Source organism: Neopsephotus bourkii, unplaced genomic scaffold (genome assembly GCF_033783945.1).
Source record: "Neopsephotus bourkii isolate Nb327-2 ecotype Australia unplaced genomic scaffold, CSIRO-AGI_Nbou_v1 NB_1526, whole genome shotgun sequence".
Taxonomy (NCBI): Eukaryota; Metazoa; Chordata; class Aves; order Psittaciformes; family Psittacidae; genus Neopsephotus; species Neopsephotus bourkii.
The window spans coordinates 835248-852126 of record NW_026902002.1 but is presented as its reverse complement, the minus strand read 5'-3'; the positions used below and the strand labels follow the sequence as shown (position 1 = coordinate 852126).

The 16879-nt window shown below is 43.3% G+C and overlaps 1 protein-coding gene across 11 annotated transcripts in view; it reads left to right on the top strand.

Moving 5' to 3' along the window:
* KALRN (kalirin RhoGEF kinase) overlaps window positions 1-16879 on the top strand; it is a 513375-nt gene that overhangs the window by 416139 nt on the left and 80357 nt on the right. For all 11 annotated transcript variants that reach the window (XM_061370039.1, XM_061370040.1, XM_061370041.1 and 8 more), the window contains one exon: window positions 425-671. In XM_061370039.1, coding sequence (XP_061226023.1) covers window positions 425-671 — 247 coding nt within the window. The remainder of the gene's footprint in view (window positions 1-424; window positions 672-16879) is intronic.

Here is a 16879-nt window from a genome sequence, read left to right as displayed (position 1 = left end):
CATGGGGGATGAGTACCTCAAGCTGTAGAGAGGTGAGCTGGGATTTGTCCTGCCACGAGGGACAGCATAGAGGCAGCCTGGGCTATTGCCAGTCTAAGAAGTCACCCCAGAAACTAAAGCAATAAAAAAACCCCAAGGTTTCTGATGGGCACTCACAGCTAGAAAACTGACCCGCAGCTAGCATTCAGTACGTTACTGGGTGGGTAACTTTGATATCTCGCTTCAGCCCAGCAGAATCAATAAGGAGTAAAGGAAACCAGGGCCACAACATGTTGAACTTTGACAAAAGAAATGATTAACTTGGCTTCTAAGGAACACAAATCCTGTCTTTGCCAGTGTAAATATGATGCAAAGATGATTGCCTTCATCCTACCCTCCCTAACTTCTATTCCTGTTCTTTTTTTTCCCTGTTGAACCTGGGCAGTTGTCTGGAGGGTGTGAACTAACGGTGGTGCTCCAGGACTTCACCGCAGGCCACAGCAGCGAGCTCAGCATTCAGGTGGGGCAGACGGTGGAGCTTCTGGAGAGGCCAAGCGAACGGCCAGGCTGGTGTTTGGTCCGGACCACGGAACGGAGCCCACCTCAGGAGGGTCTGGTCCCCAGCAGCTCTCTCTGCATTTCCCATTCCCGCAGCAGTGTGGAGATGGATTGCTTCTTCCCTTCAGGAAAAGGTAGGACCCAGTCTGGAGGGTTTAAAACCGTTTTGGATTTCCCCTTTTGTATCATGTAAGTGCAAAGCTGCTTGGGCTGCTCTTGCAGTCAGTGTGGGTAAAAAGCTGTTTAGTCATTAGTGAGTTTTGTTACTGGATCTCTGTGAATGGGCACAGTGCTAGCCTAACTCCATTTCCATGAATCAATGTTTGTACATGTGTGTCTTTTGCTGTGTGGTGGTCATTATTGTCTGGAGAATCTGGATAAAAATAAGACCTTTAAACAACAAAGGGCTGTCTTCAGTGCCTAAAAATCTACAGGGAGGGAAAGTCATGTTGTATACGCCCCAAATTGTGGGCATGTTATTTTATGACTGCCACAATGCACGCTAGAGCATGGTCTTTTAGTATATCCCTGCTGCCTGTCTATTGTTGCAAAGGAGTGCAAAGAAGCCACCAGTGAGTACTGGTACACTATTGACATGTGAACTGGAGACATTGTGTGTAATGGCACAGTACAATGGGGAAAGACTCCTTTAAAACTATCAACAAAACATATCCCTGCTATTATCCTGAGAGCGTGGGCTTCACCCACAATGAATGGTGAAATATTGTTTGTCTCTTTGGTGTCTGTAGCCTATTCAGTTGATGTTCTGTTCTGAGCAGTGTGTGTCCTGCATATAGCATCCACGCAACCAGGCACAGGAGACACTTCAGACTGGTAGACCAGAACCAGTCCAGTTCAGGGAATCCAGAGCAGGTTTCCTTTTGGTTGTGCCCTCATTTCTGGCCATGTACACCACAAGTAAGGTCTAGGGAGGAAAGGCTCCAGTTATCTCATTCCCGACTTCAAGCCCCCAGAATGAACTGGCTTTTAAAATTATTTTTGCCTCTATATTAAGGGAAATAGAATTCAATCTATTCTTGTTTGAGCAAGTTAAGCTTGGTGGTTTTCTTTATTTTGAGAAAAAGCACTGAAACTGGGCTGTAGTCCATTCTTGCTCCTTGCCTGCACTCCCACTCTGGAGGCTGGGAGTGGGGCTCATCCCCAGGACAGAGCACTGTGGTAGGGCCAGGGTCTGCAATCAGAGTTTCCCTTAGAGAGCCATCTGATTTAAACCTTGGGGAGGACAGCTCAGCTTTTGCTCATGGATTTGACCCTCTCAGCAGGCCTCATTCGGTTAGATGCTTCCCTTTGCCCTGTTTTGCAAGAGGGAGGAGGCAAAGTCAGTGCTGGCCATCAGCTCTGTCTGTGGTGCAAACTCCAAACTCATCATGCACTTCTTAGACCCACTTCTGTGTCTCCTTCCTGCTGCATGCCAGAGCCCTGCCCTGCTTCTGGTGCCACAGGAGCCTATCCTGGTCCTCAGCTGTCTTTTGAGAAGCACTGCAGTTGCTTACATGCAAATTAAATCTGTGAATAAACAGAAGGGTTGGGTAAAACCGAAAATCAGCCTGGTCTGCGTAACAGTAGTCACTGCCTGGCATGACTCACAGGAAGCCAGAGACGTGTCTGCTGGGTGCATGGTCCTGCAGTCGGACCTGTGTCCTCTCTGAAGGACGCTGTGCGACACCACTCAAACTTCATTTCAGTGCGTGAGGTTGTAGAGCTTTTCCTAAATTGAAATAAAACTGCAAATTACAGGAGTGGGCTGTGGAAAGGGATGCAGGAAATGATGAGGAGGATGGAGACAGTGCTGCAGGGGGATGCAGACTGGTAAGAGACATGGGGACTCTGCTTCTGGCACAATTGCATGAGCGTCAGGGCACAACTGCAACACAGGTATGGTGTGACAGGCACAGTGACAGGCTGTGGCTGGGGGACCACAGCCAACTGATGCCTGGAAGTCACCAGGCTGTGTCAGCACAGCACTGCATCTGCGCTAGCACACTGTGCCTGTCTGTGGGACAGGTTATCTCACATAACATGCAGTGACTGCTTCCAGGTTGGAGCTGGCTCTTGTCCCATCATCTCAAAGCAGGTGCAGAGTCAGCCTGGGGCTGGCTGGCTCCAGCCATGTTTACATGTTACTTCCTTACATCTGCTTCCCACCCAGCCTCAGTTTTCTTCCTGCGCATACCAAAGCTGTATCAGGGAGCCTCAGTATTAATGGGATCTCCAGAAGTGCTGCTAGAAATAATAAAAATAACCACTCAATCCACAATTTGGCCAGAGTACAGCAAATAGGTTCTGTGTCTAATCAGTTCTATTAGGAAAACAGGAAATGGTTTAAACTGAATGAACAGATGCTGGGAAAAAAAAGGAGTGGTAAGTTTAAAGGGGAACATTCAGTAGCCACTGGAAGAGCCTGCTGGTATCCTGAGATGCTGGAAGGATTAGCATGATAAATGGCTTCTGACTATTGATTATTTGTGTCCTTTAGTACTTTCAGTAGCCTTAGGCACGTGTTGGACTTAGAATCCCACCCTTGAAAAATTTCTGGCCTTTCTCTACAACCCAAAACAAAGGCTGGCTCATAACAACATCAAATGGTGTCCCCTGTCTGTTTCAAGTATACATACACAGTTGCAGAAAAGAGGTTAATTTTGCTTGCAATTACCAAGAGACATAATTCTTTGCTTTTACAAGCACTACAATTTCTAGACCAGAAAGTATTTATTCACAAAGCTTAACAATTCTAACAGCAGAGTTTGCCATCTATGATAGAAACATGCAGAGGTTTTGACAAGTGTTAAAACATAGTTGCATCTGCTTAGTGGGAAATTACAAATCACTGTGTCCTATTATAAGTTATGGTGGGCTATAAATCTAAATTATGTGGCTCGCAGAAGCTATCTACCATCCTTAAAATGAAAGAATAAAGAAGCTAATAGTAGCCAACACCTGAACAGAGGAAGGCTTGAAAGATTTGGTGGTATCACCAGAGCATTTTGTAGAGCCTCAGTGCAAGTCCTCATCAAACAATAAAAAAATCCCTTTTAAACAGCCTTACTGAAAGCCACTGGAAATGCAAACCCAACCTTCACAACTGAACTTGTGCTCTGTCACTTCCTCACTTTTTTACTCTATTCATTTGAAATTAGGTAATGAGTTAACATAAAATATTGCAAAAGGAAAAATGTGGTGCGGATGTAAGAGAACAAACCTGAAAGAGAACACTTCCTACCTTTTCTAATGAAATATCTTTACAGATTTCTCTCGAGGATGAAAACAGTAAAAGTGCAGAGACTTTAAGGACTGCTCTCACAGCCTTCTGTCTGACTGCTGGCTGTGTTCCTTTGGAGGATACACGTTGGATTTTTTCATGACTTGGCTACAGCTCAGAGCCCAAGTATAGTTCTGCCTGTCCTTCCTTTCAGAGAGTCACATAATGGTTAGGGTTGGAAAGGACCTTAAGATCATCTAGTTCCAACCCCCCTGCCATGGGCACGGACACCTCACACTAAACCATGTCAACCAAGGCTCTGTCCAACGCAGCCTTGAGCACTGCCAGGGATGGAGCATTCACAACTTCCTTGGGCAACCCATTCCAGTGCCTCACCACCCTCACAGTAAAGAGCTTCTTCCTTATTGCCAATCTAAACTTCCCCTGTTTAAGTTTGAACCCATTACCCCTTGTCCTATCACTACAGTCCCTAATGAAGAGTCCATCCCCAGCACCCTTATAGGCCCCCTTCAGATACTGGAAGGCTGCTATGAGGTCTCCACGTAGCCTTCTCCAGGCTGAACAGCCCCAACTTTCTCAGCCTGTCTTCATACGGGAGGTGCTCCAGTCCCCTGAGCATCCTCATGGCCCTCCTCTGGACTTGTTCCAACAGATCCATGTCCTTTTTATGTTAAGGACACCAGAACTGCACACAATACTCCAAGTGAGGTCTCACGAGAGCAGAATAAAGGGGCAGGATCACCTCCTTGGACCTGCTGGTCACACTCCTTTTGATGCAGCCCAGGATACGGTTGGCTTTCTGGGCTGCAAGCGCACACTGAAGCCAGCTCATGTTCATTTTCTCATTCACCAGCACCCCCAAGTCCTTCTCCGCAAGGCTGCTCTGAATCTCTTCTCTGCCCAGCCTGTAGCTGTGCCTGGGATTGCTCCAACCCAGGTGTAGGACCTTGCACTTGGTTCCTGATCGGTTTCTGGTGACCTGAGTGTGTTTGCAGTTACCCTCTGAAAAAACATGAACAGGTTTCTGGGATTCACCTTTTGTAAGCGATTTACAGACGATTGTGCAAAAGAAACTCGTCTGCAGTCTCTATTACTGTACTCGAGAATTTATGGGATGAGGTTTTTTCTGAGTAGCATTCCAAGGAAGAAAGAAGAAAGACCTGTGACACTAGGAATGTAGCTCTGATTGAGCTATCCCACGTGGCTGATTACAGGAAAGCTGTGATTTTTATTCTTCTCTCTTTTACCCTATAATTGATCTCTGAGGTATTCAGTTATCAATTTCAAAGAGAAATCCACAAGGACAGAAAGGAACTTAATGACTTAGCCAATATTCATTAAGCTCACTGCGACAAGCATATCCCTGGTGTCAGCCTGTTAGCTTTGACTGAGTGATTCCAAATTTGAATTTGACCCACAAAACTTTTAGATGAAATCTTAATCTCAAAATTCTTGTTTTATGAGCCCTCACCCAGCATTTTTCTTGTATCATCAAAGTCACAGTGTAATTCAAAGAGTAACCGAGAGTAGTTACTGCAGTAACCTCCATCACTAAAGGAAAAAGAGAGTTAAAACAGAATAGGTTTTTATGGCACTTGTTTTGGACTGATGTTATGCAAAGGGATCCTGTTCAGGGCCCCAAACCAGACCCTGCCTGCAGGATACTTGTGTCTGGTACATATCTCTGGAGGAGGGGAGGAATATATTTTTTTAAGATGCTATGTAAACATCCTGCTGTGCAGGCAGATGGCCACTTAACAGCAGGGCTTTGGTGGCAGTGGTGGGTCCTTGTAACAGAGCAAACTGAGAAGCAGTTGGTTCTTTTCCAACTGAAAAGGGAACATAGGTTTCACAGGGTATATGTTAGTGGGGTGAGCATCTCACCTGCACTTCCTAGATGGGCCCCCGTGGGAGAGCACCTGGTCAGGAGGGCCAGGAGTTTTGGTGCTGCCTAGGTGATAACCTGTACTCTTAGGGGGTTGTCTTCCTGATCCTACAGCCAGAGAGAGCCTGAGACTGGTAGGTGTGATGGCAGTCTGGGCTGTGAAAGAAGGAAAAAGAATAAGGATTTAACAAGTCTGGTGAGCAGAGTGGCATTGATGAAAAAGAGATCATGCAGAGACCTGTGGATTTATAACCACTCCTTGTGGGAAGAAGCAGATCATTTAATGTATTAGTGTGCAAAGCTGGTGAGGCTAGTCTAGCTCTTGTTGGGGTTGGAAATCTCTTTCCTCCAGTTCTGATCTCAGAAGAGTGATCTGTTTAGGGAAAAGCATAATTGTTTCTTCCCATGTCTCTGTTTTTAAGAACATCTTGTATTTTAGTGGGGGAAAAGAGTCTAGGCTGCTTTTATTGTATCCCTGTTCCTGTTGAGTATTAAATTGTGATCTGCATTGGCTCACGCACTTTCTCTGTTGTGTTTTAAACAGTCTCTGGTGTGAAACATGTTAGATGGCAATGATTCCTGATGTCCCCGGGGGAGCTGTGTGAGGACAATTCAGAAGTCTTAGTGCGCCACATTTAACCTGCAGTCGTTCTCCTAGAGGCTGAGAAATTGGTTTTGTTTTTGAAAGTCTTAATTAAGAGCAGTGGATTAAAACGTTTGTAAGGCTCTGAACTAAAGGAAACATTTCATTAGGTAACACAGTCGATTCAACTGGCACATAAACAGGTCATGGGGTTTCTATCAAGCAAACGATGTTCAGGCTCCCATTGTCAATATAAATATGAAGCATTTAAATAAAAAAAAAACAAACCCTCACCTCTGTTCCTAACACTATTCCAACAAGGGTCTTCACAGTCAAAATTTCATTGTATAGACTGCGTTTCAAGAGAGATCACGTGGACCCCTCCTACCAGCATTTAACGCCTCATGGCATCCTTGTTACAAGCTCAGGGCATGGCTTATGCAGAAAAATCACATCAGGAAAGTTTTTGCTGTGTTCTACTCCTTTTCAACTATGATGGAGCAGCTGGAAACAGGCTAGCTAACCAGCGTGGTGTAACACAGCAGCTCTCTGTGGGCTGGCATGAAGGGCTGCTGGGGCCCAGCTTGGGACTACTGCTCTACCTCATTATACAAATGTGGCTCTATGCAGCCGTGAAAGGAATGGGAATAGAAAGATGAAATAACTCAAAATCACTTTGCTATTTCAATCAGGTCACCCTTTCCCTTGTTTTTTTCTCCACTGTGTCTCCCTCCTCTCTCTCACCAAACAGTGGCTCTTTGTCTTCATTTCCATGGGCTTCGCCTCTTCTCCCCACTGTATCATAGAATCATAGAGCCATAGAATGGTTTGGGCTGGAAGGATCCTTAAAGATCATGTAGTTCCAGCCCCCCTGCCATGGGCAGGGACACCTTCCACTAGATCAGGTTGCTCAAAGCCCCATCCAACCTGGCCTCGAACACTGCCAGGGATGGGGGATCAAAACTTCTCTGGGCAATGTCTGCCCCAGTGACAGAGGTCTGGTGATGCCTCACTCCTGTACCTGCTAGTATTTTGATCCCAGACCTCTGTGCTTTCTCCTGATTCGTTGTCGCCCTGTAGAAAAACTCATGCCCATAAAGTGGTGCTGTCCATACTTGCATCTCCTCATGAACTCTGCTATCTCCAAAATAATAAAAAGGTAAAAAATATCTAGCAGCATTTGGCAATATGGGTGGTGAGATCTGATTTTGCTGTTTCTAAGAGGATGGCCAATTCAAGCCTGAGAGGATGAGCCATACTGGTGTATGGGTATTCATGACTGCAGCTGTACTACAGATTATACCTGTTGGGTACATCATTATATCAAGAAGATAAAACTATAGTCAAGTCCTTGCACAGTCAAGCCCTAAAGGCAGTGTCAGTCCAAGCACCCCCAGAGGAACTAGATGAGATAGGCAGCCTGACCAAACATGGCAAATACTTGTCTTCCATGGCAAGCTGCTGCAGCTACAAGTCATGGGTCACAGATTGTATGCAGGCTGTTGGGGCCATGTTCTGATGGCTTGTGAATACCTGTATTTCTCTGACATGGCATTTCTATCTCATTATCTTTTCTTATTTTCAATATGGCATCATTAGATATTCCAGGCTAGTTTCAGCCATGTGGACTTGTTTAGGACATATCAGTAAAGTCAATTATACTTATTGCATCAGCTGCTTTGTTATCTAATCAAAGTAAAAGGCCTCCAGTGCTCTACCTGGAACTTTATTTTTGTGCAGAAATACAATTTTGATGAATGTTTTGATAAAACAGGAAAAGCTATTTTGGGGGAAGTTGCTTCGCTTTTGTACAGTGGATTTTTATTATATTAAACACAGGAGCCTTTGTTTAAAAGACAGAAAGCCTGCAAATTTTCTTGTTTACTTTGCCTTTGCTTTCCCTTCTGACAGGGGGTAAAACTTTATCAACCTACTCCCCTGTGAGCTTAACCCCAAATTTCACTGTGTGATGTCTGCGCTGTTCTTTTCACTGAAAAAAAAGAGAGAAAAAAAAAAAGGGGGGGAGGGTGGGATGTGGGGAGGGATTTAAAATGCTGTGGCCAACTGAGCTTATCAAGGATAACAAAGGGTTCAGCACTTGGTCTGGCTTGGAAACTTGGGGGAAACTCAGCAGTGATACCAAGGGCAGCGGAAGACAGATCATAGCTCTAAAAAGGCTTTTTCTTGTGGGCTCTCTGGACCTGTTTCCTCTCTTGACTTGTCTTATTTCTGTCTGCCTAAGGGGTTCAGAGCAAAGCTCAGGCTGATGTGGCTAAGCATTTTAAGATGAGGCAGAGAAGGCAATTCAAGTCATTGAGACATAGCCATGCATTCTCCCAACTCTTTGATGTTTCTCTGAGGCTCTCATGTCCTGCTGAAGTTTGCTTGTAAAGTCATTGTTAGAAGGCATTTTCATGCTTCCCCAAAGGAACAAAATAATGTAACACAGAGTCACTCTCTGCATTAATCTCAGCACCTCACTTCCTCCCACAGCTTCTGTGGAAGACCAAGGTCATAAATTCTCCATGCCCTCCTGGCTTTCCAGCCCTTGCTTTCCAGGACCAGGTTAAGCCCCAGATATCCAGGGCTTTGTGCAATGGGAATAGGGTTGTAGCCCTCGGTGCAGGTGTTGAGAAGACCCAGAGCACCCCTTTCCCTATCCTGCAGAGAAGAAAGAACCTCCCTCCTTGGCTGCAGCTCACTCACAGGTGAAGGGAAGGTCCCAGCCAGTCCCTGCTGCCAGGACCTATATGCTTAGGTGATGGGTGGGTGGCCACAGCCCTCTCCTGGCCCCTTCTGAGAGAGGACAGTCTGAGAGCACTTCACCTATGCACACCTGGACAAACAAGACTGCATCGGTCTTTTCTCCCAGCTTGTCTTCAAAGGCATGCTGGAAAAGGAGTCTTTAGTTTTTATTGTTCACATATTGATGTCCCAACTGTTGGGACATCACAAAGGCCAAAGGCAGTTCTACTGAATAAAGGAATGGGTGAGTGGTTTGAATGTGACGCCTGTTTCTTTTTATTAAGTGGACAGGAACCTTACAGATGTTTTCTGTTTCTTCTCCTCCTTGGAGCTGTGGTCCCTCAGTGCATTGCAGACACCAGAGCGAGCAGGTGGAGTAGAGTTCAGTTTGTAGGATGAGGTTTTATACTAGCCCTGACCTGAAGCCAGCAACTATAACATCTCCAAGCCTCTGCCCCACTAGTGAGAAACAAGAAGCCTGGAGGAAGGGTATAAAAATAGCTCCTTGAGTAAAATCTATTTCCTCTGTATTTAGTAGTGTGTCTTGAAATACATGTAGTATGGTGGGAAGGGGGGAGTTGTTCTGTAGTGCTTGGCCCATCAAGCTAACAGGAAGGTCATCCTGAAAGAGCAATGGGAGCATGTGGATAGCTTGTGTCTTGTGTTTCCTCTGGGGGCAGTCTAAATTTAGCAGCTTCACAGATGGACATCGGACTGTAATCCATCTGGGACTATGGGGGAAAGAGTAGGATCTGGGTTGTGTGCCTAGGCTTTTTTGCTTTATAACCAGCTTCAGTGAGCCACCATTCATTGTTATGTTGCTCATGGTTTTCTGCTTTGCTCAATACGCTGCAACTTACTGCCTGATCATTTTCCCTGAAATGCTTAAAGTTTAAGCATGAAGGAAAAATAAACTGCTAATTCAGGGTTCATGCCTGAAATTCCTTCTAACTTTACGTCAATCTGTGGATGTACATTTTAATAGCATCCTGACAAAGGCTGCAGTAACACAAGTACTTGATGATTTCAGCTTCCCCAAAATGTTGCCACTATTTCAGCTTACAGACAGTTAAAGGGACTAATCCTCTATGCAGTACTTGCATCCTGAAAAGTCTGTTCACTGCTGGGCTGGCCCTTCCATTGCTAATCTTGAACAAATATTTTATGAGTATGTTTTGAAGTGAACTAGCTCTGCTAAAAATCCCATTTCCCTGACCAGTCTGAGCCGGAAATACGCACACTGCAGTACAAAGCACATGTGTATTAAATAATGTATTTCAAGTAATTGAAATTATGTTTATGTATATTTGCTTCAGCACACTGCCCAGATTTGATATATTGATCCTGACACAAGAAGCCTGATTTTCCTGTTATTTACGCAAGCATTTTGTCAGAGCAGTTATTCCCACGTTACGCATTTTGCAAAAGAGCCTTAACCAATGTAAACTTTACTTAGTTCAGATTAATCCCAAATTATAAAAAGTAGAGTTAATGTTACTGTCACATGATGGTCTAGAAGTCTATGGCAGGAGATTATTTACATAAACGCCAATGTACTTTTTCTGTTCCTATTAACTGGTCTCACAAAATATATTATCTCTTCTTACAAATGTTGCCTTTAACTCCAGAATTGTATTTTTTGAAGGTTTTTTTTGGTTGAGTGGGTGGGTGGGGTTTTTAAGGCAGCGTCCATACTTGACTATATTTTCCTTAAATCTGTTTAAGTAAGTCTCTCACAGTTCAGAACAGGTTAATGGAGGTTAAACCATTCTTGCCTTTGGATATCCTGAACATTTATTAAAAGGTGCTGTTCTACATACGTATCATGTATTCTGCATAAATGCACTAAATAATTATTGATTCTGCAGAATTGTGATGCAATGAAATAAGTACTTTTTTCCTTTCTAGAGTTTGCAAAATATAGATTAAATTTTCCACAATGTAAAAATAGCAAGAGGTAATTGTTTGCATGTTGCAGGAAAGGCTGAGATGGCCTCCAGTCTCTCTAAAGGTGTGCCTCCCAACAGAAACAATAGTAATGGACTCTCCAACACTTCATGGGATAGAGCAGCCCTGTCTTCTTATCTTAAGCAAGACAATTTACAGCTCACCTGTGTTGATGACTCCTGCTTTCACGAAGTGAACCTAAGGTTCCATTATTCTTGCCAATAATACTAAACTGCCTGATTCCAAACTATAATTTTTATTGCCCTTTGCTTTTGTAAACCAAAGGGATTATAAATTTAAAAGGAGCACACTGTTTAAAAGGAGCACACAGTGTTCATATTCCAAGGACATTTTTCTATTTTCTAGATGAGGGAGGAACACTGAAATCTTTCAACTCAAGATACACTTTAAATAAGTATTTTTAGGTCTTCATACATTTCAGTTTTACTCCTTCCAGACTGCACCTAGCTCTTTATTTTCTCTGTAGATTTCATATATCTTCAGAATTTTAAGTTAATAGCTGCATTTTGCCAAGGAATATGTACCCAGTTTCCTTGGAAATCTATGGGAATTTCACTTAGGCATCACACAACAGATTCTGGCCTTAAAAGCCAAATGGCATTCTTGAAGAATTAACTCTGCAGGACTTATACTCATTGAAATAAAAACATCTTTCCTTCCACTGACTGCAAAAGTCAGATTAAGTTTCATGCAGTGTGAAGCACTCAGGGTGCTCTTGATGCAAAGGAAGGCCATTCAAACCCATGAAAAAGCTTAGTAAAAAAGTTTTGTGCATGGATGGCAGGGGAAGGTAGTTCAGGCTTTACACCCAGTAGTCTTCATGGTCATTGCACATCTGTTCAGACAAATCTGCTATAGTTGTGCTATGCATACACAGTGCTATTCCACAGGAGAACTGCTTTGTACGTAGTCTTCACCTAGGAGCTATATACATATATACTGCAATGTTCAATCTGCTACAGCCTTTCCTTATTTTGAAGATGGGTCTTTCTTCACGTAAAGATGCAAAAATGCACATTCCACTCCTCATCAGCTTGCTGATTGCCATCATAAAACATGCTACAGGACATGCAGGCACAGCCTGATCTCAGCAGCACTGAGGCCTAGCGCTTCTCTCAGCTGAGCAAAAGATAGTTAGACAGATGGAAGTGCTGATTTTGTCTCATTAAAGGGAGGCTGAACGTCTTTGAGCATCAGGTATGTGTTCTCTGCCTACCCAAGCAGCCAGGATGTACCATAGTGAGTAGCATTGCTGAAAACCAGGAGATAGTACAACAGTACAGGTGACGCATATGTCATGCGCCTTGAGGCTTTTACAGTAAAATCTGAACAGGAGAACCAAGGCAGATCATGGAACCCATCTGGGATAAAATGAATTTTTTTTCCACCCTAGGTTAATTTTAACCTGGATCAGTTTGCAGATCAGATTCACTGTGAGGCTGCACAAACATTTCTGTTGGCACAGGGGAAGCAGCAGGAAGGAGCAGGCACCTGGGAGAGACAGACAGGCAACAAAGGGTTTTGGCAGGGCTGTTGGCTCTTGACAATTCAAAGTGCTCATGGAACTATCATGTAATGTGGAGCTGCTGCATACCAAGAGATTGGCTGAACATAGGAATTAAAAAATACTCCATGACATCATGTACTTGTCCCTCTCACAGAAAGACAACAGGTTCTTCTGTCTGTGAGGGCTGGAAATGCCATTGTGTAGAAGTCCATCTTTTGGCAATGTCTGATGGTATCCAGCAGAAGGGGGATTTCTAGAGTACTTGGTCTAGCCAGCAATTGCTCACTGATGTTCCCAGGAGCAGCATTTCTGTACTGGACATCAGCAGACATCCTGTCTGGCAGAGAGCTAGCATCCTAATAATGCCATTATTGCTAGTGTGTGGCACCAAAGAATGAAAGCAGGCAGAGGTGCTCCACACTGATAAAAGCAGAGGGGTTGTTTTCTAGCCACTCATTCCACTAGCTAAAAAAAATAGTTTTTTTCTTTAGTTCTCTGCACTAAGGCTGCCTGTTTTGTGTGCCCTTGTTATTTATACCCACTGTTAAGTGTCAGTAACAGCTTTACAGATTCTTTTATGCTTGTCTTAAATCTGGTACTGTAAATCAGAAGGCTTTGCCATCCTGAATATTGCCTGGTAAGAACTTCTCTACGTTTTTACCCTAGAAAAAAAGGGAAGTGGCTAATGCAGTTAATGCAGTAATTTTGGCTGTAATAAAGAAAAACTTCTATAATATTGACATTGAATTTTATTTTAATTCCAGTCCAATTCCTGTCGACTGGCCAAACAAATTTCCCCTTTAACTCACAAATGGTTTGTGCCACTTTTGTAATTTTAGTTTTAATTTGCCTTGAATCATAATTGTGTTGGATACTAGGTAAGGAGTTAGGTGATGAACAGAGCTTGCACCTTCTGCAAAACAACTCAGGAAAATAGTCTGAATGCTCTTCCTTTAGAAAAAAACAACCAATGAACCAACAAAAAAAAAAACCCACAAAAAAACCCCAACAAAAATGCTCAAAACCTCAACCAAACAAGAAAAAATCGCCACCAAACACCAAAAAACAACCAAAACCAACCAAAAAAAACCCAACCAAAACAGGTAACAACTTACTCTAAGGGAGAAGAAATGCCATTTAGAGAGAAAATTAGCTGTGGTTTCTGCCTTCTAAATAGGACAGCCTCAGGCAAGTTGAGACAGGAAAGTGCAGAATACTTTTGTTATACTGTTAGTCTGTAGTTGCTAAAACAACAACTCACCTTTGTCATGCACAAGCCGGTGAGGCTCCTGTTTGTCTTGGAAAGCAGACCCTGATGGGCTGAGATAGACTCCTGATTTCTCTGCTGAGGCCCAACACAGTAAGACAGGAGCCGGAACATGTCCAAAAGGCAGTGCTTTAATGCTTTGTGTCTCCCATCACTGGGTATTGCAGGAACTACCGAAGATATGTCTCTGCTCTAATGGAGATAAGTGCTTCAGGAAATTAACACAAAACCTGCTTTAAAGTTTTATTTCACTTTTTTCTGCTGAAGGGTTGGGTTTTTATTCTGACCAGCTTGTTCGGGATGCATCCACCATCCAGCATAGCTCTGCAGCTATGTACAGTACTAACATAACGTGGCACGTAGTTTCACTTACTGGATCTCTCACATTTAACTGGTTTGTGAGGTCAGCCTCACTTGAGTGTAACTCATCTGGTGGTACTGCTGGGCAGTCAGAAAAGTCCACTCTTGCTGAAGCAGTATAGCCTGTCCAGGGCAGGTGAACTTACACTGAGACCTTGGAAGATGGCAGCAGGGTAGGACTGTATGCCAGCTTCTGTTTTCTTAAGCAACTTGCTGTCAGAGAATGGTTACTGCTTAGGAAGAAGGTGTATATATAGTGAAATTGGTCCTGTGCCCAGGAAACCAGAGGACATAGACAATGTAGGAATCTGTTCTACTATATCTGAGAGCAAAATTAGGCTGGAGGTTGAAGGGGAATGTGTTCCACAGGTCTGTTCTACTCCTGAGAGTGAATGAATCTCTTGCAGATTATACTTACGTGAATATTTTGGGGGCAACTCTAAGTTCCCTTGAGACAGACTGAACCACATGAAAGCGGGTTTATGTATCTTATTCTGCAGTCTGCTCTATATCCATCTACCTCGTGCTGTTTATGTGATGATCTTTTTAAGATACTTTTGGGGGTAAGTCTGCAAGTAACTTGGTTTTTTGATTTGGGGTTTTTTGGGGGGGTTGTTTTTTTTTTAGGCGACAGTTTTTGTTTGTTTTTTTTAGGCTCTTCCTTCTTTATAGGATGGAGAGAAATATAAAAGATGGGTTGTAGATTAGGAAAGAAAGGTTAGGCTAGTGTTGGTAGGGAAGTTCTGATGTTTGGAGGAGATGGGTTGTGCAGCATAATGGTGAGGTCCATCTCAGCAGAGCAAAGAGGTCTGGCTATGGCTTTTAAGGCTCTACAGTAGAGTTGGTGGGCCAGGATGCTGTTTGTTTGCATATACCCATCCCATGCTAATGTTTACAGCAGAGGGATCAGGAAAGAGATACTCCAACATTTGGTGAACATATGCCTACATCACAGTTCAGCGTGGAGTTTGTGCTGGACTGTCTATATTTCTTCTTAATTTGTTTGTTTTAGCTAGTTGAGAATGTTCTTTTTTTACCTACCACTGTGCTGAAGTGAGAAGCCAAAAACCTCTGTTTGGAGTTGTGCTCCCTTGCACCGGGAGGGAATATGACTCTTATTTCTTTTATTTTTTCATTTTATTTTTTTTTATTTTCTTTTAAATTATTTTCAATTTATTTGATCTCGTTTAGTACCCAAGAAAGTTGTTGTTTTTTCCAACTGGCACGACAAGGCCCTGGCTATTTTTAAAGAATGTGGTTCATTTGATTTAATCTAATGAATGTTTAGTGCTGTTGAAAATAGCTGGAGCCAGAGCCAAAAATAATGTACTGAAATGTGCTGGTTGAGCAAGGACTGCTTCACTCTGCCAATCTGCTTTCCCCTCAGTTGTTCAGATTTACCTGGTTTTGCGAGTAGCATTTGCAGGCAAGACACATTGATCGAGGTGCCTTTTAATACTGAATCTAAAGGCCAGTAATGTCAGAGACATATTTTGCCACACTCATTTCAAGACATATCAAAAAATAACAGCTCTTCTTGTTCAGTGTAGGGTGTCTAATCTCTGTTTCTGACCACTCTGAAGGGAATGTGAAATGCTAATATCCTTTTATTGTGCACAGGAAAGTTGAGGCATGAAATGGTGATTTTTTTTCCTAAAGTCACCCAGAAAGCAAGTGAGAGAATCAGTAATGAACTAGTCAGCTAGTGGGTTCCTTAAGCTGCTCTGTAACTCTTGATTTCTCCATGAACTGACACAAGACCATAATCAGAAAACAAGTCCTGTATTTAAGTCCTTGCTCCTGGTGTTTCTCATTGACTGGTTCTTGGCACATCCATGTTTACTGTCCTGCCTGAATCTTCTGAATTGCTCTGCTACCTGACTCTCCCTATTAACAAAGCTTAAATTTCATATATTTCTTTGCACTATTTGAATATCATAAAATCATAGAATAGTTTGGGTCAGAAGAGACCTTCAAAGGCCATCTAGTCCAACCCCCCTGCAATGAGCAGGGACATCTCCAACTAGATTTAGGTTGCCCAAAGCCACATCCAGCCTGACCTTGAATGTCTCCAGGGATGGGGCAGCCACCACCTCTTTGGGCAACCCGTGCCAGTGTTTTACCATCCTCATTGTAAAAACCTTTTTCCTCACATCCAGCCTGAACCTCCCCTCTTTCAGTTTAAAACCATCACCCCTTGCCCTGTCACAACAGGCCCCGCTGAAAAATCTCTCCCCATCTTTCTTATAGGCCCCTACTAAGAACTGAAAAGTTACAGTAAGGTCTCCCCAGAGTCTCCTCCTCTCCAAGCTGAACAACCCCATTGAATATGTCTCTGGAAATCATAATGCATATTTAAATGATGTATTTGAAATGTACAAATCTCTCTTCCTTTGCCATCCATGGGTTATTTCTGATAGATAGTTTCCTATTCCTTCCTAAGAAATGAGTAGCTAATACTTAAGCTTAGTCGGATTAAAAAAATAAATCAGCCATAAAACATCTTACTCTGATAGTAGTGCCCGTAGGGATGGATTTTCTGCACAGATCACTTTACGCCCTAAAGCACAATGTATGATTGACTCGCATAAGTAACGAACAGATGTTCCTGACAGTTACTACATTATTCATCTCTCTGTATATGTGATGGGGGAAGGAAACAGCACCTGTTACTATGGGAGAAATGTTGTTGCTGCTGTTCTGCATTAGAGAGCCCCAGGGAAATCTGGGCTGGGTGTATTTCACTGCATTTGTGTTGACCCAAATGAAGCCATGCCAATTTACAT